General features: G+C 35.0%; 1 protein-coding gene across 1 annotated transcript; it reads left to right on the forward strand.

Annotated features, from left to right (window-relative positions):
* The first annotated feature begins 11,246 nt into the window (after positions 1-11,246).
* LOC115444678 (CAPA peptides) lies at positions 11,247-23,154 on the forward strand. Its single transcript, XM_030170583.2, has 5 exons — positions 11,247-11,252; positions 15,346-15,417; positions 21,035-21,145; positions 21,944-22,126; positions 22,599-23,154. Exons 2-5 carry the CDS (start codon positions 15,351-15,353, stop codon positions 22,679-22,681), a joined length of 444 nt encoding a protein of 147 aa, XP_030026443.1. The 5' UTR covers positions 11,247-11,252; positions 15,346-15,350; the 3' UTR covers positions 22,682-23,154.
* The last annotated feature ends 856 nt before the right edge of the window (positions 23,155-24,010 follow it).

Below are 24,010 nucleotides of genomic sequence, written 5' to 3' on the forward strand. Positions count from 1 at the left end.
GATACCGTGAATAAAATCATAATTAATATCTGCCAAACATCGCTCAACGGTAAGAATTTTACATCGTTAACATTTCGATATTTCTCTTATTTACTTGAGTTAACTATATTCTGAAATAATACTATACTCTATTTTTAAATACACACATCTTATTTTTTTTAATACCGTTATATATAACAAAATATTTAATTATTTTTAAAAACGCCTACTCAAACAACAGCTTATAGTAACAGGAATATTTGCAGTTTCGCGCAGACAGGCGCTCTCACAAATTGATGTCGACATCATTTCATCTAGGATGTGTATATTATGTACTAAGTAACATAAAATATTCTAAAATACCGTATACACTCTATGTAAAATTAAAAAACACAAATAAGAATTAAAAAATATTAACATGTGATTTGAACTTCGTCTAATTTATATTAAATGGCTTACCCTTCCATACTAAAGGTTTTTGACAAACTACAATATTTTTAGGTAACTATGTATATTTTGTCACTCGGTTACTAAGAGTAATTTTCGGTGTTGCGATATATTACAATAATTGGAATTTGGGTGTGGGTGGATGTTTGAATTATTTTATTACAAATATTGATATTATGGATCAATGGTCACTAGACAAAAAAATATGTTAGATTTGGTATTTCTGATCACCATTTTGAATATTATTATTTTGGGCTCCGTTTTAAAGTCGATACCTGGATATGTTTTGGACCACAAAATGAGAGTCTAGTACACACTAGAGCCGATTCTAGACTAGCAAGTTCTCGCAGTACTTACTATATTGCACAAGAACTTTTAGACACGTTTATTTTAACGGAAATATTTTTATACGTTTATACAAATGGGATTTTTAATTTGGTATGGAGACAGTTTGAGACCCTGGGAAGAATATAGGTTCCCGGGAAAATATACAGCGTGACATTTATAACGGAAAACTTAAGCCCGAAAAACTTTATAAAGCGGGCGGAGCCGCGGGCAAAAGCTAGTACATAATATTTTCAAACGTAACTTTGGCATACCTAATATTTTGACAATCAAGGATGTAATTGTACAATACCGTGTAGCTACACGTACCACCATCTAGTTAGCTTTGGTGTAGCGCCCGAGGTCAACGCTCAAGGGCACTGGCCCCACTTCCATTCTTAACTGGTGTTATGTAAAGTTTTATTCTCAATAAAATATGTGTTTTCATTTACTAACGCAATGTTAAAATGACCCTGTATAAGACTTCCCTAAAATCAAACACTAGGACAATTATTACAGACAAGAGAACGCGGGTGGAGCCATGAGCAATACCTTGTGATAAATATGAACATATATCTAGATAATGAAAAACAAGTGGGTAGTCGAGATATCTGTCCGCCCACCTACTGATGTAATAGCACACAGATATAAAGTTTTAGCGAACTCACTTGATAATTATAGTCATAAAATACACAAGATATTTCGATATATCAGTTGTTGCTTTATGAAATGACTAGCATTTGCTCGCAGCTTCGCCCACGTAAAGGAGTTCTCCAGGATAATTTTTGTTTGGGACTTACTTGATATGTGTATTATGACCAAATTACACAAAATCATTATAAATTGTAGCCTATGTGTTATACTGATGTATAACCAATATTACTGTAAAGTTTCATCCAAATCCGTTTAGTAGTTTTTTCATGAAAGAGGAACAAACATACATCCATTCTCGCCTTTATAATTTTAGCAGGATCATTGGAACTCCTTGATTGTTTGTCGGAGTTTGAGCTAATTATTGACTTCATAATGCGATATATTGTTTATAATTTTGTAACAGACTCGAGGTTGCTTTTACACCATCATTAAGACTCGGACAGGGGGCGAGCCTATCTCCATATCAGGCACAAATTCCAGACTGCATGCTGATACTGAGCAGAAAAATATCACTTTGCCTGACCCGGGATTCGAACCCAGGACCACAGAGCGCTGCCGTACCACACATGCAGTATAACTACGCCACCGTGGCCGAGTAATAACTTGTCTTATGTAATATCGTTGAATCCTTATTACCCTGTTAACAGCATACTGGATATCTACACAAAAATGAAATCCCGCAATCTTTATAGTTTTGAAGATATAAATTCTAATCTCTTTTTGAACTGAATGACGAAATGTGTAAGCAGGCCGCCTTGGTATATGCCTTGAGTCTCAAACATTAAACCGTAGTTCACTTGAATTACAACTACCGTAAAACAGTAGTAAGTCCATTTGAATTACACATTGTAAATGCGTGCACCCTGATCCAAGAAAAATTGAATTTTAAGTTACAATTACACTGGCTACGATATACTTCAAAGCGAGAAACGGCAATCCTTGGCGATTAAAATAGACATTGCCTACTGAATGAGATATTTAAAAATCTTAATTTAAGGAGCTTGGCCGTAATTTCATGACAGTTAATCCATACATGCACTTCCATTGGTGTTCACCTACTTTTCACGATTTCAAATTATTTTTTTAACAAAACCGTAACCTCTTCCGATGCAGGCTATATATCGCATAAAACGGCGTATCCAGATTTGTACACCTTTGTAAAAGTGAAAAGTAAAGCTATTATATAATTCAAATGATACTTATCTGTAATGAAGTCCTCGCATGTTTACCCAACTCACCCAAGTAATAATCTCAAGACTTTAATTGTGTTGAACAGATGTTTATAATAATGGTTTTCTTGTCAGTATCAGCTTGGAGTCGTTAATTTGTAGCCGATATGGCGATAGGTTCGCCCCTAATCATATTATGGGACGAAACACTTGGTGAAGAGTGAGTAGTCTGGGTGCACCTCTGCCTACCCTTTAGAAGATAAAGGAAATAGTCATGATGTGTGTGTTAACTCTAAAAATTGCTGACTTGTTGTCCATAGCGCTTTTTAGGCACTTCCTTAGTTTTACATATTACCTTTAGTGAAATTTGTATTAGTGAGAAGTTTATGTATAATTATGCATAACCCTGCTAGTCAAACTTAGCATTAGAGTAGATTAAGAGCAGGTAGAAGAGAGTAAGTTAACTCCAAAACAGCTTAACGCACCACCTACGTCACCACTCACCAGACGTAAGACCACTTACCACTCTAGATCCATTCATACTAATTAAATTAAAATAAAAGTAAGTATTAAAAGTAGGCTTTGACGTGAAGAATATAAATATGTAAAAAATAAACATAGTAGTAAGTAATAAAAATGGTGTCACATATTAGAAAAACGAGAGCTTTAGAAATCTTGGTACTTGTATTATTTTAAGACTCAACAAACCCAACTTAACAACTAAATACAAAGGCAGTCATTTTGAAATGACGTCGTTTTGATTATATATACAATTTTTTATATTATGACAGTCGCTACATTCTTCTATGTGTCGATATAAATATGACCAAAAAAACAATACCAATAGTTTTTGTTATCTAAGATAGCTTACAGTCAATGGTTATTACCAGTATCGGCTTATTCATATTTTTATAATAAAAAATAACCGGGCAATTGTTTGTAAAAGTGAACCAAATGATTTGAAACGTGTCTGACAAAATGTATTGCCGAGGCTATACTGAAGGAGGATACTGGTAGCATAAAAGAGAGAAATATATATATTTTTTGGAAATACCCTAGTCAATCCACTACTGAACAGTCTCTTAGATTTCCAGCTCTATTAGAAACGGGCTGCATTCTACTTTCCAACATCTTTGAAGAAATCTGCGTCCCGCCCAAAATAATGACAATATAATGTTATGGACTTATTTTTCAAACGTCACATATATAAGTTATACATAGAACGAAATAAATTTAAAAATGTCTTATAAACAAAGTAATCCAAAAGTTTAAAGATATCTTCTACTTTCATTCGGTTTTATTATTTATTTACTAAAAAACATTAACCTGATAATTGAAAAATCCTTAAAATTTCAAGTATCAAACCCTACAATGTTTAGGCGAACAAATTGAATAATATGATCACGTTTGACATCCGGCACTCAGTCTCAATTTGTACGGACGTGCCCTAACCACGGCGTCTAAATAATGCATCCCCCGTCCGAAGCTAACAGATTGCTTCACTATGATAAACACATGGAAATCTTACTAGTGTAGGCTTTTTCCATTTATTTATTAACTAGCTGACCCAACAGACGTTGTCCTGTTTTAACTATGGATGCACGCGCACATTCTGTCAATCGCTGACAGTTATTTCAAACGACTGACAGTTATGTAAAATTAATATTGTTTAGTTTTCTTAAATTTTTCTTTCATAAGAACCTTCTCCTGACCATAATTAATACAACAAAGAAAGAATTAGCGAAATTGTTCCACCCGTTCACGCGTGATGCGATGACCAAGGGAAATAGAGATTCATTTTTATATATATAAATTTATTTTTATTGGATCGCACGTGGGCACATTAAAAACAAAAGAAACTAACTGTAGCTGTATTTATACAACTTAGGAGAGATTAAATTTGATTGAACGTATTATCGGACTGAATAAAATGTCCGACGAATTTATATTCATACAGATCAAACAAAACATCATCACGCATTTTATCCCCTGGGTGGCAGCTGTAACCTGAACATGTACTTTCATGTTGTGTGATCCGTCCCATGATGTGATAGGGGCGACCCCATTGCCATATTAGACCCATATTCCAGACTCAATGATACTGACAAGAAAAACCGAATATCACTTTACCGACCCGTGGATCGAACCCTGGACTTCAGCATTGCAGTCGTATCGTAATACAACTATGACACCAAGATATTTTAAATTAATAAAGTCCTTATAAACAGAAATAAATGTTAGTACAATTTAAAAGAATCAGAAGTCTAGCCTCTCTCTTCGTTATCACGATAGTTTAAAACTAGCCGTTAATGCACAAGTTAAAAACTCGACCAAAGTGAAGCCGCAAAGCAATTGTCAGCGCAGATTGCGACAAGCTCGGGCCAATTGTACTGTGAGCAATAAAACTGAGTTTTTTTAAAGTCTAGTTTTATTGTATAACATACCAACATTATGATCATCATCATCATCAGCCGGTTGCAGACTACTGCTGGTCATAGGCCACTTCTAAGGTACACCACAGAGCCTGGTCCGATGTTTTATGCTCTGTTATCTACTCGCTATTTATACATACGAGTATTATAAAACAAAATCCCCTTTTCTGTCTATCTGTATGTTATTGATTTTCTTAAAATCTACTGAACGGATATTTATGAAATTTGGTATGAAGATAGTTTAAGACATGAGAAGGTTATAGGCTAGTATAGACTTTCTATCCCGGGAAAATATATAGTGGGACTTTTATCTCGGAAAACTTCTTCACGCGGGCGAAGTTGCGAGCAAAAGCTTGTAACGTATAATTTGTCTCTAACTTGTTTTTGTTCACGGCTTCGGTAGCGTGCAATTTGGTTCATGATAAATAAAAAGGTATCTTAGATCCATCTCGGGGTTCGTAGTTCGTACCTTGTTTTATTAAAAATCGTTAAAGGTGATATTTGTTTAACTATAAAAGCATAACAGATAGATTTACTCTCGTTGTTACAGTAGTGGGATAGCTGGAGTTAAATACGGATTGGTTGCTCGCCTGATGTAAACGCCATTTGAAATCCAATGAATCATGTCGCAAGTAAAGTTTGAATAGCAATTTTAATTAGGAATTAACTCATTGCTTCAACTCTTTGATTTTTAACCTTGGAAAGGAAATCGTCACTACATTTCTATACTGCCAACTGTAATAAATGATACCAACCGCATTTATCGATCGTGAAAACTAACCAATCAGAATAGTTGTTTTGAAATGCTTACAAATGACTTATTTTTATTGATTTATTATCAGGATCGGATTGAAGTTCAGGATTAAGATCGTGTAATTAAATCGGCAGATAGTTGATACAGATTAATTAACGAACGAAGCTTGGACTGTAATGGAGCTTTTTTTATACGAGCAAAGTGACCCCCTCTGCACCTGATGGTAAGTGGATAAGGATCCAATAGAATGTCGACTGATGGAAGATGATTACCTCTCGGCATTCGACATAATTATGCCGGCCTGTTGGAATCGGATATATACAGGATGATGAGGCAGTCGGAACGCGACGCACTTACGTAGGCTAGTATGGCTGGTTTTAACACCTTGTGTACGGTGGTCGCTATCCAGGCGGATATAAAATATATCCTACCACCAGCAAAGTGGTATTATTAGTATATATATTAGTTATAGATATGGATGGACGTAGCTAAATTTACATTGTAATTATTACTAGCAACAGTGATGCAATTTTTTATTTTCGTTAAGAATAGATACATTCGGGCCTCTTTCACAGTTTCTGATCAATGCTATTCGTCATATTATAGTACCAATAACAAAAGTCACACTTTAATCTATGCTCCGAAATAAAAAGGAATTAAATGAGTACTGTATAAGCGGCGATAGCCTAGTTGAGTGTGGAACGGACTGCGAAGACGAATGTCCGCAGGTTCAAATCCCAAGGGCACACACCTCTGACTTTTCTAAAATCATGTGTATATTCTTTGTGAATTTATCGTTCGCTTTAACGGTGAAGGAAACATCGTGAGGAAACCTGCACATCTAAGAAATTCTCTATAGGAATTTCGAAGGTGTGTGAAGTCTACCAATCCGCACTAGGCCAGCGTGGTGGACTAAGGCCTAATCCCTCTCAGTAGTAGAGGAGGCCCGTGCTCAGCAGTGGACAAGTATATAATATAAGGCTGATATTATTATTAAATGAGTACTATCTACATTGGCTGTTCAATACGATAACTAACAAATACAATTTAATGAAATATTACCATTATCACCGACATATTAGAAGTGTGTTTTATTGTTTCTCGCTGTGAGAACTAAATTATTTTATATTTATTGAATTTTTAAGGGAAACATACAAGCAATAATGAATAACATAAAAATGAAGCAAATTAAGTAGTACATGGCTCAATTTAGTTTCCACAATTAATTAGCTCTTTAAACATAAAACTGAGAATTTAATATAATTAAGATATAGGAAATAACCCGCCACCAAGAGCAGTAACAACCCAGTAATGCACACAAATATAAAATAAGAGACAAAAAAAAACAAGACAATGCTGTCACATTATGTTTTCAATATTCCCGTTGATTGCAAGCTGTTTCTTATACCATGTTTATACCATGGCCCACGGAAATAACCGGTACTCTCTTCGAAGATACGACCAAGGTTCCCGATCATGGTGGGCTTGTTCCAGCAGGCACTGAGACCGTGATGCGTGGTCTAAATATCTGCACAGTGCTTCAGGGAATACACTTACGACATCGGGTTCAAGAAGCTCGATTAGTTGTGTAAAGTAATAAATGTAATGTAACGTAAAAGTAATTTTATGTTCGACGATTAACGTTTACATAAACATTGTAAATCAAGCCCTTAATAAAACATTTGAGGTGAGGTGAAGGTCGCCGGAGTCCGATGGATGAGGGCGGCCCAGCACCGGTCCCTGTGGCGCTCAATGGGGGAGGTCTATGTCCAGCAGTGCACGATTCAAGGGCTGAAATGATGATGATGAATAAAACATTTATATTTATATATTTATTTGTCTCATTTGCTAATAAATCTGCTTTCTATTCCTTTTTACGGATATTATAACGGAAGTTTATTCCAATTTCACGTCTGATTACTGAAGTTAAATTGATAGCGAAAATTTTATAAAAATAAAAGTGTAAAAGAAATCAATACTTGACATTTACTAAGGTAATTAGATTTTATATAAAGAAGTTATCTTAATTCTGTGTGGCCGTGATTGGAATACCGTCATTTTTGACAAGGGTTGAAAGTTACGAAGTCCTTATTAGAGACTGTGATCAAAAACATCACGCTTTTTTCCCTTCTCAGGGGTAGTTACTGGATATTTACCCCTGAGAAGAATTAATTAATTAATAATTAATTGAAAAACCCAAATTTGTTAGACACAATATTTTTTCAACTACAAATCTAGATCTAGTGTATCAGGGTGAATCAAAGAGCTATTGATAAAAAAGTTAAAGAAAACTAAAACCGGGATTATTAACGAAAATATTCTTTATTTATGGCTGATTTTTGACCAATGTTACCATAAGTAAATATATTATTTTTAGCCGATTTTTACATTGACGATATAAAAATATTTACGTAACACAAAGGACCAGAAATTAGCCTTGTTAGGTTATTTGGAATAAGACACTAAGCCTGAAAGGTATGTCGCATGGTATGTCGCAGTTAATGCGTAGAATCAGCAGATTTTTTAAATGTACGTTTAATGCTTATAAGTTATAAGTTATGTATTGAAAATAAATATAGGCTTGTACAGTTTGTTACAAAAGTAGCTGAACTAATCCCCTTTTAAATTTTCTATCAGAGTTTTTTTCTTCACTAAAACAAACTTCAAAGAGTTTACTTTATCTAAACTAATATTGTAAAGAAGGAAAGTCTGTTAGTTTTTAGGCGTATAGGGGCTTATTTCTAGAAGTATTGAATCGATTCTGAAAATTCTTTTACTAATAACAAGCTATATTACTCCCAAGTGTCTTTCTCTGTCTTCTAAGTCTACGTTTTTTCCAGGAATAAAGTAATTTTTGGAAAATAAATAAATAAATAAATGTCGGATTGCCATCTCATCGGACTATAAGAGTAAAGGAATAGAGAGTGCACTTGTGTATGCGCACACACTTGTTCACTATAATAACCGTACCTGGTTGGTCTCAGTTAAAATATTAATCGGCCAATAGGCCGCCGAGGCTAAAAATCGGCTAGGTAGAGATTTATTCATTCAAATATCTATAATCCATTATTTTAGATTCCAGGTACATTGATAGCATTAGTCATTTAACAAAATATCCAATCTGACGACTGCTACACTATCGAGTCGTGTTTATTTCAACCAACCTGTCCAATAACAAAGGACCGGAAGTGTCCTTAAAGAGATTACGTTCAGCCCTCACTGGGATGGCACAAACTCACTAAAAGCTCGGAAACAGAGCCTAACTCAATCGTATGCTTAGAAATATCAACGTTACATCGACCTATTTGAGGTCATTTTTCGGGTAATCTTACGTCCCTTCTGCATCTCTCGAAGGAGCTTTCTCCATCTGTTTTCTATTTAGTGATATTGAGGGCGCAGTGAAATCTTCTTTCGGGTATTAGTATGATGATAAAAAAAACCGTTATGTTTTCAAGCATCAATAATAATTGACAGGTACAAAAACTAAAACTTAAAAAACATTAGTTATTATGGCATCAATGTGTTACCTACTATGTATTTAATTACCAGAAAACAAAACAACACTACTTAAAAAAATCACAGGAAAATAATATTCCTAGCTTCGATTACTTGGACGACGTATTTATTCCAGTTAGTTTAGTTTAAAAACTAAACCAATCTAGAAGTATATTTTTCAAATAAAATAAACATTTATACAATAAACATTATGAAAAAAAAAAACACTCCGAATTGATAACTTCCTCCTTTTAGAAGTCGATTAAAAATAAAATATTAATAAAATGATTAATTAAATTTATAAAATGATTACTAAAGATAATGAATTAATTAAGCTAGGTCTTGATGTATACGAAGATTTGGATTTATGCAGCTCTACGGTTTGCTCTGTCCACGTGGATGACCTTTCGTGGTGTAAATGTACAACTATGTTTACTCGGGCTAAGAAGAACAAGGTTTTAGCAGGATAGGATCAGAGTGTATCAAATCTTGATCCAAAATTTTGGATAAATAACTTCTTAAATTAGAATCGTCTGTAAACATTTTTATTACCTTAAACAATCTTTTACATTTGGCTCAATTATTTAAAATAATATAATAATATGATTAATTTTAATGCTAAGAGGGTAGATTTTATAATGTCATTTAGAGAAAGTTTGAACAAACTATGTAGAAGGTAAAGAAAACTCGACTTATAGAAGTATGAACAAAACTTCACTCTTTTAACGGTTGAAGTTCGAGGCTTTAAAATATTAATGTAGATTCAAAACTGTAGCCTTACTTTCCACTTCCGCTTACGTGACTATGGAAACAAATATGACGTCATTTTTAAACTGGGGGTTGTCGTTGGCTACTATTTAAGGGTGGCATTTATTACGATTGTTTTTATGTGCTTATATATTTGTATTTGAGCACCAGCTAGCATTAAGTTAGAGATTTTATTTTCGAGACTAATTAAGAAAACATTCGGTTTTTCGGAAGTCATTCAAGTCCACTAAAAAGTCGATGCAGATTAAGGCAAGGATGTCTGAAAGTACTAATAAAAATAACATGAAAAATGTATTAAATAAACGTACAGATAAATTCAGGGGTTTTCGAATTAGGGTAGCCCGTGGCTTAACCACTAATTTATATGTCATGATTGCCAGTTTACTTTTCTATGTACCCGAGATCAGCTGTTTGCCATTTCAAGTATAAATTCTGGGCATGATGTCTACAAGGCCTAGAGACAAAACATACAACTAATAAATAACATTGCGGTGCTTCCGTAAAACCAGCTCGAAAACGAATTCTAATACCATAAATTAGGTTCGTCGAAACTATTACTACGAGCACTGAAAATATGTTTTAAGTCCTTCATGACAAAGATAAAGATTTTTCACATCATACAAAGTTCGAATGATGAGTGTATGAATAAGTGAGTGAATCGGTAAGTGCGGGAGGGGGGTGTAGGGGTGGCACGTAAATGAATTATCTGACGTGATTCCGCCGCCACAAACTGCAAGGGTTGTCAAACGTTGAACTCTTCACTAGGGAATTTAAAATATAATAAAAAAATAATGTTTTTAGTACTTAATTATTTAAAAATAACATATAATTTTTTCTTATCATTTCTATAATCTTTTCAAGATCCATAACAGGTTAACATGTTGCTTGGGATGTTTTGCTTCGACTGAAAAACCCGTCGAAATATATAATTTTATTTCTTTAAATGGTTTTAACTATTTATTCCGTAAGGAGTTTTAATTTGTTAATTCTAATTCAATTCCTTACATGTGATTTTGCTCTCAAGTGTAGTTATTATGGGGTTGCAAACTCTACCAATTACTCTCACCATTGCTTTAATAACGAAAAATGAACCGTATGCCGCTTGAAATATAGGCTCACCTTTACATACAGTTTGGGAAACGCTGACGGGTGAAGTTCCCGGCCTATATAAGCTGGGGTTAGAGATCAGAGCACAGCATTCTCTGCGGGCAACAGGTGGCGGACACAAAGGTAAGTCACATCCGCGACACATCCGACGGACGCGTTTTGTGTGTTCAATTATTTTATAAATTTAAAAAGTATTTTTTTAACGATGTGTCTTTAGATTGTCACATATTTAAAAAGATATTTTTTTTAGAATGAAAAGTTGATAGTAATTTTTTTGATTCAAGTTTTAGTTTGTTTGTTATCATTATAATATTTTGTTTTAAATATAGACAAATAATTTTTAAAACTAATATAGCCCACAAATAAGTTTGTTTCTTCGTGTAATTTAATTAAAAAATTAAATGAAGTGTAAAAAATGTGTGAAATTATGACGTATTTATCGTGAACATTAAATTAAAATAGCTTACCAGAGATTTACGAAAAATAACATATTTTATTGTTTTGAACGATATCAAATTAAAAAAAAAAACAGTGTTGAATAACCGCCAATAATAGTTTCATAAAAAATCTTTCAATATAATTCAGTGACATTTTACAAATAAAATGCATACGTAAATATGAGATGTTTACGAAAAGAAAAATATATTATTGTTTTAAACAATATGAAACTTAACAAGAAAAGCAATGTTGAATAACCGTCAATAATAGTTATTTAAAAAAATCTTAAAATCGGTCAATAATATTTCACAGTTAAAAGGCGTACTTTAAGTTTTTCTTGTCGGTAAACTTCTGCATTTAACCCAAGAGGAATATAAAAGCCGGAGTGCGCGCTGCGAATATTTAAATTTCAAGTTGTTTAAGTGAAAGAATGTAATATCTTATGTTCTGAATTTGTAAAGTGAATTTTCGAATTGTTTGACTCCTTGATGAATTTAAATTCATTTTCGTTACGACTTAGTTATAAATTATTTCTACTTTAACTAGATTTTTAATAATAATATAACTCACAAAGTTCTTATAAACTTCCTTAAAATATTATGTAACATAACTTTGGGTCAATAATTGAACGCTAATACAGAAATCCCCCACGAATTAATGGCTCTAATTATAAAATATTAATGACATAATAATTCTCCTTCCTATACAATTACGTTTACCTTAAAATAAAGCTTAATGACTTACCAAAATTAAAATTAATCAAATCAATACCAGTTGCCCGAATCTTCCTTTACGCTGTCAGCCCGCACTAGTTTATTTAACATCTTAATCCTATTTTATCATAAAATATCCAACTCCAAAAGTATTTTTTAAAGTAAATTTACCAATCTCATAATTGTCTTATAATGTGATTCAGATTTTTATTTAAAGCAATACGCGGCTAACTTATTTAGTAAAATTTATCACTAGAAGATTTTAAACTCAATAATCTAGTTAAGCGTATGCAAGTTTTGAAGATCTTAATGGGGAAAGTAGACACTCCAGTGACCCTCGTCAGCATACATGGAATAGCAATTAACTGAACGATCCTTTTAGTACGAACTTTATACTCATACAATTAATAGTAGTTTGATTATTTTTTGGTATGATTTCTATGTTTACGCGAGTGTTAGAGATTGAAATAAAATTAATTTTTGGACTTTATCGTGGTTAGTTATATTTAATTTTCCTTGACGTTTCGAAGTCTGTAGGCTACATTATGGCGTCAGCTAGTTATTAACGGGATATCTGATTGCAATTATTAAAAGGAAATATCAATAAGTTATTAAGGTGAATTTAATACATAGGTAAAATTTTGTTCAGGATGAGTGATTGGGGATAGTTGGTTGAGATGTGTAGCAGCTTTTAGTGGACGCCGCTATAGAGGAACAGGTTGCATTCCTCATTGGAGGGTCCGCGGCAAACATTTAGACCTTCCAAGACATTAAGATATGTCTTTTTTTCTTTATATTCTTAATTTTCTGTTATTTTAAATACTAGATTACAAGTACCTGTAATATACACAATTTTTAGGAAATTGACTTTTGTATAATTTGAAATAGTACTCGTGATAAAAAAAATCAAAATCAGTTATTAGATACATTTTAGCTGGTCTTTAAAAACTTGTATTATGACATAATTCAACATCGGTCACTACTTAATAACTCACGAGACTTATACCTTGTTGGCATATCAATAAGGTTACATATGCAATGATATCTACTTATCAATTCCCAATGGACGTGCGTGATTTTGTTTATATTCTTTATAGTATCCACAAGGACACACCGCGCCGTTGTCTATGTGAATTTTAGTAAGAGCCTTTGAAATAGGCATTTCCTTCTCTGGAAGGCGATAAGAAAACGAGTATAAAAAGTCGAAGATGAAGGCAGATGAATATAAAAAGCCCTTAAATTTTTTTGAAAAAAGTGTTAGTAGCCTTTAAAATTATGTTCAGGTTTGGTTTTTTTTTATTGAAATCTGACGTACCTACCTACAATCCTATTCAATGAATGGGTTATGGATCTATATTAACAACAATAAAATAGATCTCGCTCGTTACGTTTCTAGTTATTTTAAATCCATCCTAAGGTTACTGGAAGAAATTGCCGATAGCGATAAAACCACCATTTTTACTTCCTGTTTGTTCATAATTTCTGTTCTATATACTTTTCTATACGACTTGATGTACAATAAAGAGTTGAAATAAATAAAAAAAAATTAGAACCACGTTTGTCCGCAGATAGCACGTATCAAACAAATATTGAATATATTCCTCTGTCCGAGTTTAGAACGTCTTTTTATTCGTATACAATTAAAAATGAAAAATGGATAGACGTGGATAATAGCGGTGTTTATTCAACCGACGAGAATAACTGTTGATATAAAAATAGACAGATTTATTGTCAATAGTTGTGTGGGTGTATTTAGCGAGTGTAGTTTTTGTATTTATTGTATGTAGGGTAATCTTGATATTGCGTTAATAAATGAAACACTATATTTGTCTGATCTTCAGCTAACATTGTGCCTAAATCATTTATAATAAAGAATGCTTACATGAAAATCCCAGTTTTCCATTTTGATTTTGTATACTTTTTGTAGTTTGGTTTACGTGAGTGTAAGTTAGTTTTTCTGACTGATAGTATGATGCAATTGTGACGTTTATTCTCTTACAGTAGTAGTGTCATTAGGATGCATGAAATTAATAAATCCTTTGACTGACCTTACATACTGTATAGTTGGTTTATTATAATGTCCGACTGCTTGGCATAATGGTTTATTACTTAGACAATTTAAGCCATCTGACCTAGTACGGTTTGTCAGATATCTCCAAAATGATTACGTTATCAAGTATTTCGTACAATTTTATATAATATGTTCGGAGGATATCCGATAAATCTGATCTGATAACAAATTACTTGGTCATCCAGGGTTACCCGGTGTAGTATATACCATAGAACAAATTGCCATTCTATTTGATGCACTGGTGGTAGTTCTCCCTTATGTGAGAGTCCGCCTATGTAGATAACATCGCAATGTCTATTTCTGCCGCCAGCAGTGTGTAGTCACTGTTGTGTTCCGGTTTGAAGGACATTGTAGCCAGTGTAACTACTGGACATAATGAGAGTTAACATCTCATGTCTCAGGATGGTGAGCATCGCATTGGAATACCAAACAATACTTTGTAATTCAATATGTTGGTGTTTCTATTGTTTATGGGCGGTTGTATCACTTACCATCAGGCGAACGGCAAGGTCGCCTCGTCATTCAAGACAATAAAAAAATGATGCACTTAAGTCAAATAATGTCTTTATGTCACGCAATTTCGTATTTTAATGACGGTCTCTGGAATATAATATTTAATGTAAAAAGGTAACAAGGAGCTTAATTACTTTCCTCTCGCCGTCATTTTAGGATCTACGGTAATGAGATTGTCCCATCGATTTTGTTTTATCGATGTCAAATAGGTTTTTGATGGTTTAAATACACAGTAAGGTCAGAACTAGATGATATTGGCCCTAATAGATCAAATTTAATAGATCTCGCGAAATATGATAATCTTCTATTAACTTTTAATTCTAGAGACCGAGAATGGGGTTCCTAAAATTCTTAAGACTAAATTTAAATAGGACCTAAACCACAAACCCACCCGGACCTAACCTAAAAAATCACACTAGAATATCATGATCCCTTAGGATTTAAAGAAAATTATGTAAATCAATTATTGACGTCATTGCAGGAACCATGCAGTCAGCAGTAAGGCTCGTCGTGTGCTTGTTTCTTCTCTCCTCGGTTTTGGGCGGCTCGTACCGTGAGTATAAGACATATTACATACACACTCACACCCTCATCATAGAGGTAGGCAAAGTATAGAGCGCCACAGGCTACGATCTTGATTCGTCTTTCGTCTTTTCGACATTCATAGATCTCATACATTTTCGAAAGTTGAGGCTACTCCTGATTTGCCCCTTTCGAAAATGATTTATTTGATCAGTCTACATTCTCTTCAGGCTTCCTCTTTCACCATACCATACACACTCGCTGAATAAATATCTTTCTTAATCCATCTATCAGCCTTCCTCTACATGTGCCCCAACCACCTCAGCATATATCTTTCAATCTTAGTAACCACCAGTGGCGAAAAACGAAATTTTCCAAAAGGTAACCCTACACAACATATATGTACTAATATGCATAAATGCAAAGCAAATCGTTCTAATGAAAATTTAATTTTACATATATTATGAAAGAGAATGTAGGAATCTGGTTATTTGGACCCTTCTCCACTGGTCACCACATGATCTTTCAATTTACAACGATCTCTTATAACATTCCTCATGGTGACCCCGCATATACTGATAAGAATTTCATGCTACTTTTACATACACACACAACATCACGCATTTATCCTCGAAGGTGTATGAAGAGACGCAACCAGGGCTCCCACTTTTCGCCAAATCTGTTCCGTCCCATGATGTGATCATCCTATTTTCGCCAGTGTGAATAACTGAAAATTATTCTTATTGACTAATATTACTTTAAAAGTTTCTCAAATTGTTAGGGCCTTGTTAAAAAGTAAAAGCAGAATAGCTGAACGGATTAGGATTATAAAATGCGCACCACTGCTGTTTCTGGTTTACAAGAGTTTCAGTGGCAGTCGCATTTCCATGCTCTTACAAATACATTTGCGGGCACGATGGCAAAGCTATTTATTGTAACCCTGTAACCTTCCTGCAAGTGCACGCAATAAGTTGACGACGGTTTATAACAATTCGATAGACGAAATGCCAGCGAATAAAATACAAACAAAGAAATATTGATTTTTATATAAAGTACATATTATACATTTTTGTTCAGGTTGTTATTGCAATGCCAGACCTCCCCTTTCTTATATTCACCTCTTGTAAAGATGTAATACTTAATAACCTTCGATACAGAATATCTATTTGTTACTCACTTTTCATTAGGCTTCTGTTATAATACTGAAAATAATAATATGATTGATGAATTATAAAAATAAAGCATTTCTTGCTTTCAAAAATGTAAGACGTATTTCATCCTAAACCACTCCGTTAGATCAATCACTATATGTCATACAATTTTATATTCCAGTTGGATTCCTGGAAGCTCTTTATTTATTTTTAGACAAAGATATTTTAAACTAGGTTTCGGTTCAACTTCGCTCACGTGAAAGTCCGGTATTAAAGTCATTGGGAAATTTTCAAGCATGAAATAGCCTTTAACTAATTCAATCTATATATCCATACAAAACTGTTCAGCTGTTTCTTCGCTCACATCTAACTCTACTTTATCCGGGAAGCACGAGCAAAGCCTCTAGAATAAACAATAAGAAACTAAAATGCTTACCCAATTGTATCAACATAGATGTTTTCTAATTAAATGCGTGGATTATTCAGTTTTAATACAAACAAATGGGAGAGGCTTAAAAGATTATATCACAAACTGTGTGCATTATGAATAGTTAATGTGCGGCGGGCATGTCTGCTCGCAAGAATGGAGTTTGCAGTTTTTTTTACTTTAATATTATTTTAAATATATGAAGGAAGCCACTTGGGAACTTTTTTTTTTTTTTTTTTTGGTTTCGCGGAGAAAGTCCCTTATTACTACCGCCCAGCCTTCGTGGGGGGCGACTGAGCGGTTATGCTGGGGTAACCGTGCCTTACGGCCCGGCTTTGAGCCGCCCCGATTTGATGACGACCTTCGGGCGACCACCGGGCCGAGTCCCTAACCCTATATACAACTTAAACCTATGCACGGCCTACCAGCTAAAACTCCGCGGTGGCCCTCTTCGGCGCATTAGGGACGGCTGCGGGCTTCCTCTGACGTTAAAGTGTCTAGTCTGCGACCGCAGCCACCCCTGCGCGGTGCCGCCTTGCGGCCCGTCTCCTATGGGGGCTCAGAAGCCCCTGCGCACCGAAGGACGCCCTCGGCGTCTACGGCAGCGTGAGGCCAACTACACACACTGCCGTCCAACTCGGGGTTAACCGACAAATGTGCAAAGATGCACAGTAATGCACTAGGGCGGACAGCCCCCTGCTGCCCGCCGACGACCCCCTTCGTGGCCCCTATTAGTCGCCTCTTACGACAGGCAGGGGATACCGTGGTGGAATTCTCCAAACGCCCCCATTCCACAGGGCGGAAGCCACTTGGGAACTGCTCAACATATAACCTTAGTGGCGGTAAATCTAAATCTATATATGAAACAAATTCGAATCAAGTTTGTCAATTCAGTTGTAATATGCTATATGATTTTATCACTAGAGCAATAAATGCTGTATGTATCTTGCATCTGTTCGACAAGTTTGTCAGTTTTAGAGGACAAGAAGTAGCGAGTATTGATTCTAAAAATTATGATTTTATTGTGACATACACAAATTTTATGGTGGTAGGATATATTTTATACCCGCTTAGATAGCGACCACCGCACACAAGGTGTTAAAAGCCGCCATAGTGGCTCACATAGTTTAACGTGTTCCAGGATCAACCTGTGTATATTATACTAACAGGCCGGCATAATTGTGTCGACTGTCGAGAGGTAATCATCTCTCGTCAGTCGACAATCCATTGGACCCCTTTCCACTTACCATTAGGTACAGTGGGGCCACTTTGCCGCTCTCGTACAAAAAAATGCTACGTGTTTCAGATCAAGTATAAAACCTCACCAACATACCTCTAATAAAAAAGTTAATATTAAATATTTCGTTTCATTTAGACTTCATACAACTTTAACAACGTTAAAGTTACGTTGCTAATAAACTCTATGAAGGTTAAGAAAGGCGCTAGTTTTTTAAACAAAGGTAATATAAGTTTACATGTATATCAGTTGCGAAAGGTGAAATTTTTCGAAGGGGAACCCGACATAACATATAGGTACTAACATGCATGAATGCGATCTGAAAATTATTATAATAATAATTAGATTCTACATAAATTCTACACAAAGAGAAGCCGGTAGGAATCGGGTGGTATAAACACTTTGTCACTGATGTCTATTAAGATATTGTCTAGTCAGTGAGAAAGATTTGTTTTATACAAACCGGTAGACGAGCTAGGTGCTCGCTTGCTGGCGTACAACGACCATAATCAGGAGTATCCAACTCATCCAAATAAAAATTCAAACTGTATTTTTTATTTCAACCGTAGATCACATAATGATTTCTTACGTTTACTTAAATGTTAGACGTAGTAAACGGTAAAGGTCACCAACGGAAAAATTAAAATGGCGACAGAAATTGTAACTTTCATTTTTCGGACGACCAACACGTCAGTTCCGCCCGCGACTTGAAGGCCGCAAAGTCTTCGAAACGTTGAGAGAAAAATATATAAAAACCGCGATTAAATCGCAATTGAATTAAATTAAAAAATCGTTTTATTTCAGTAAATCACATATACATTTCGGATATCGCGCCAAAATTATTTTTTGTAGTGAAATATGTAATTCAATTTTAAAAAATCTTTTAATATATTTAAGAAAATTGATTATCTATTTGATAATTACAGTCGTACCAACAACTAAACCCACAAACACGTGATTACGAAACAATATAACTTCACAAGAACGACACTTTGTAATCAAATGAACGAAGTTTATATTATATTAAATTGGAACTTCAAACTATCGCTGATCAATTAATGTATATTAAATTTAATTCCATATGTACCCGAAATAACTTATACAGACAGCATAAGGTTTAAGTTTTTAGATATTAAATTATAACAAACATTATGTAGGTTATATTATGGGTAAGCATACGCTAAACCTGCATTATTTCCAACTAATCAGCAGATCCATAAATATGACAATTCATAGTGTCAGGGTTACAAGAAACTACATAACACCTTTGTTTTTTTTTCATTACACAACAGGGTTTGGTCCACATATATCGCAGCTTTACTCGGTTAAATACTTTTTCCGCCTAAAAGTCCTGCAATATATTATCTTGAGATAAAAAGTAGCCGATCCTTGGCAGTTTCTCGAACTATCTTCATAGCAAATTTCACCGCAATCGATTAGTTGTTCATCCATGAGACAGACGGAGGTGCTTTCGTATTTTTAATATAAGTATAGGTTTTTATGTCCAGTAACAATTCCTGCCTCGGTGGCGTAGTTGTATTGCATGTCCGGTACAATAGCGCTCTGAGGTCTTGGGTTCGAATCCCGGGTCGGGCAAAGTGATATTTGGGTTTATCTGCTCAGTATCAGCCCGGAGTCTGGAATTTGTGCCCGATATGGCGATAGGCTCGCCCCCTATCACATCATGGGACGGAACATACTTGGCGAAAAGTGGGTGCCCTAGTTGCGCCTCTGCATACCCCTTCGGGGATAAATGCGTGATGTTATGTATGTATGTAACAATTCCTGACCTGAAAACCCCAACGCTTCTCTTCTAATGATTTCTAAAGTGTAATTTTAAAAGTGGCTTGTGTCTAGTGAGATTTATAACGCATTAGAATTGTTTATTTCATTTTATTATACAAGCACGGCTAAATTAAACCACTGTACCTGTTGGTAAGTGGAGTGGGGTCCAATAGAATGTTGACTGACGAGAGATGATTACCCCTCGACAGTCGACACAATTATGTCGGCCTGTTGCAACCGGATATACGCGGGCTGATCCCGGAACGCAACACATTGACGTGGACCACTATAGTGGGTTTTAATAACTTGTGTACGGTGGTCACCATCTGTGTGGATATAAAATATCCTACCACCATATTCAAGCAACGTATTCGTTTTAAAAGATAGCACGCGAAAGAACTGAAAACTTCGATTGAAATATATTGCCGAGTCTATTTATAAAGTGAGTGCGGTGCACGCTATACGTCAGTCAATTTGTCGTATACAACTCAATAAAGGACCGGGGTTGCTTCCTTTCCGAATAGTTTACGTTAAACCCAAGTCGATAGGTTATCGAATAAGTTTGGCCACATGCTTTGTTGATCTACTTCGTATTGAAAATAACATGCCAATACATTTTAGTTTTCAAATCGTTTCTAATAATTAAAAAGTGATTTTTGATTCCTATCTATAAATCAACGTTTTTAAAAGTATATGGAAACTGACATAACTTTTATCCTGGAAAATTCCGGGTTCCTGTGGGACTTATCAAAATTTATGGATACCGCTATACAGTAAAAAAAATACCTTACGAACTTGCTCATTCATGGCAAATGTTTTTAAACTAACTCCATACTCATTGAGTTTTCTCTCACAATTTTACCCCGCGTCTATACTACTCGCTGTTCATAGACCCTGGAATCCCATTTACACGCGTATTCATGCTCTCTTAACACGTAGTGGTTACCTTGTTTCTTCTTAATGCATTAATTAGTACCATTAGATGTCAGTATGTTGCCAGAATCAACGTAGTCTAACAATCTCGTTTTTCGTCTTTTTTTGTTTGCAGAGAGCGGCCCCAAGCTACGTCGTGATGGTGTTCTCAACCTGTATCCATTCCCGCGAGTCGGCCGAGCCTCTCATCACACGTGGCAGATACCCATCAATGATCTGTATTTAGGTACATGACCATTGTTATCACTAAAAAGGCTTTCCGGGCTCATTTGAAAATGCTATACGATAGTCAATGCAACATTAAAGCAAATATTGAATAATCAGGTTCCAAATATGAGTTATTTGGAACCTGATTATTTAATATTTGCTCACCTTATTTAAAAAAATAGTTGACAAAATGTAACCTATTAAAATTGGTTTTCGATATTTTGAATTCTTCGTAATAAACAATAATCATTTCAAATTTAATAACTAAATAATCTAATAAACACGATATTATAATGCTTATTTTAACGTAGAATGTAGGCGAACGGCGCTTTTAATGATCACGACATTCCATGATACATTATGTTTCTCCTTGGAATATACGTTGACTGCCTCGGTGGCGGAGTTGTAATTGTACACGGTACGAGTACAACTATCGCGCTGAGGTCCTGGTTTCGAATCCCGGGTAGGGCCAAAATAATTATGACTGGGTTATCATTTTAAAAAATTACTCACTCTCAGCTCAAAGTCAGGAAGTTGGCGGTGTGATACCCCCGTGCCTTGGAAAGCACGTAAAGCCGTTGGTCTCTCTCTCTCTGGTTGATCTCTCTCCATTCATGTCGGGTTGCCGTCACACCGGACTATGTGAACAGAGAGTGCACCTGTGCATTGCGCACACACCCACTATAATATGTCCTGGTTACTCGGCTGATCTCCATCGAGATTGGCCGCCATGGCCGCCGCCGAAATTGGGTTAGGAAGGAAATCATTCGTTAACATAAGCGAAGCCGCGAGCAACACGCAGTTAAATTATTTTCAGAATATGATCCAGTGGACAAGCGGCAACTGTACGCGTTCCCCCGGGTCGGACGGAGCGAGCTCTCTCTCCTGCGACCTGAACAGCATTTAGACGCCCTGCAGCCAGTTCCTGCTCGGCGCACAGAAGGTCCGGGCATGTGGTTCGGACCCCGGCTCGGCAGGTCCTTCAAAAGCGACGAAGACGGTGAGTAACCAACGTCAATGATACGCAATACTGATCATGATGGTCTGGAAACAGTTGTGAAATTATTATAATTAAATATAATATAATAATATTATATGAAAAGATAATTGAGTATTATTATTTTTAATTGAGTATTATTAACTTCTATTTATTTGGTAAATATACTGAATCTGGAAATTAAATACATGGGTTTCAAATTAAAAAAGATATCTAAATTGTTTGTGGTGGTGGTAGAATATTGGTATTGGGTTTTGAGTATCATACAAAAAGTGTCAAACCCGCCATAGTTGACCATGTAAGCCTGTCGCATTCTAGAATCAGCCTGTGTATCGAACATAGTGGCGTTGTGTCAAATGCCGAGGTTTAATCTCTCCATAAATATCTAGACTAGACTATAACTATCTAGACTTACAACAAGGTGCAATGGGGACACTGCCGTACCCATAAATCTAATTTTAAATATTCATTTCAGAAATCACAATCCAAAACAACAACTTGGAGCGCAGCGAGCCCGAGCTTATGGAGAGAAAGAAACGAAACGCGCACTTAAACTAATACTGACAAACAGAATATAAATAAAGCTGCAATACTCGCTTCGTTCCCACTTCATTATAAATAACATTAGAATACACAGAAGACTATAGAATGAATGAAATGAAAAACAGACTATTATTCCTAATGTTGTACTATTATTAAACTTTTGAAAATCGAAAATTAACGTTATTTATGCCGAAGGTCTGACTTTCCCTCCCATATTCCTTTCCGAAAATAGACAATGCACCCACCATCTGGCTAGAGGTGAAAAGGGGCAATCCAACATATACCTATTATTACCCAAATAGATTTTAAATACGTTGAATACATGTTAATTATTATAAGGTTTGTTGCCAAAATTATTTGTAAGGCTGGGCGGTTTTGTTCATACGAAAATGTTAATAATTCCGATGAATAATTTTGGCAAACGTTTAAATGTTAATAGTTGTTTGTAAATGCAACAATTTATTTAAATAAAGAAAATCACTCTTAAATTATGGATTTTATTCACTTTTTACACATAAACATCTTGATACAACTAAGTACTACACATTTGTCTACATTGTGTTTTGAAAAAAGACAAATATGAAGAAATGATTATTTTAAAAATGTTTTCTTGTTAATAATTTGTTTTTGTCTTTACCACATGATTATAAATCAATATACTAACACTATGAGTACAACTACATAGTTATAATAATTTATTTGCATAAAAATGCTATAAAGAGATGTTGCAAATAAATTAGAATTGTACATACCGGCCTTTCTAAAACAATAAATAGAAATATATACATTTTTAAAACCTTGCCAATAATCCACATTAAATGTGCGGAATATTGTGTTGGGATTTCGAATGTCCTGGAGTGAAGTTTTCTTCAGTGTCTCCTAGGAGATTGAAATCTTCTGCCGTAACCGACTACTTACAGGGGAACTAGTCAAACCACATCCTTTTGGGCATTGCGTTGCAAATCACAACTAATATATAAGTATCACCACTTCTTACATACAGGCTTGTAAATTATTGTAGTTGAAATTCGTAAGCTATTTGTAAAATTACTATGACTTTGTGTGTGGCTTAGCGCGCGTTAATAGCCTTTCCGTACACAAGTCCCTAAAACACTGTAAAGATTCAATGCCACTTGTACGATGTCAGCGACAACATATTTAAAAATTGAATTCTTAAATTCCATTACGTCCAATGGCTACAAATTACCGAGATAAAATGTAGCCTAATACGTGTTAATCCAGGTCTACCAGCGTGCCATTTCATCCAAATCAGTTCAGCTATCTTTGGGTTAATCTAACAAGCATCCAAGCGTCCAAAAATCTAAACATTTTCACACACTTTTG

Source organism: Manduca sexta, chromosome 7 (assembly GCF_014839805.1).
Source record: "Manduca sexta isolate Smith_Timp_Sample1 chromosome 7, JHU_Msex_v1.0, whole genome shotgun sequence".
Classification (NCBI taxonomy): domain Eukaryota; kingdom Metazoa; phylum Arthropoda; class Insecta; order Lepidoptera; family Sphingidae; genus Manduca; species Manduca sexta.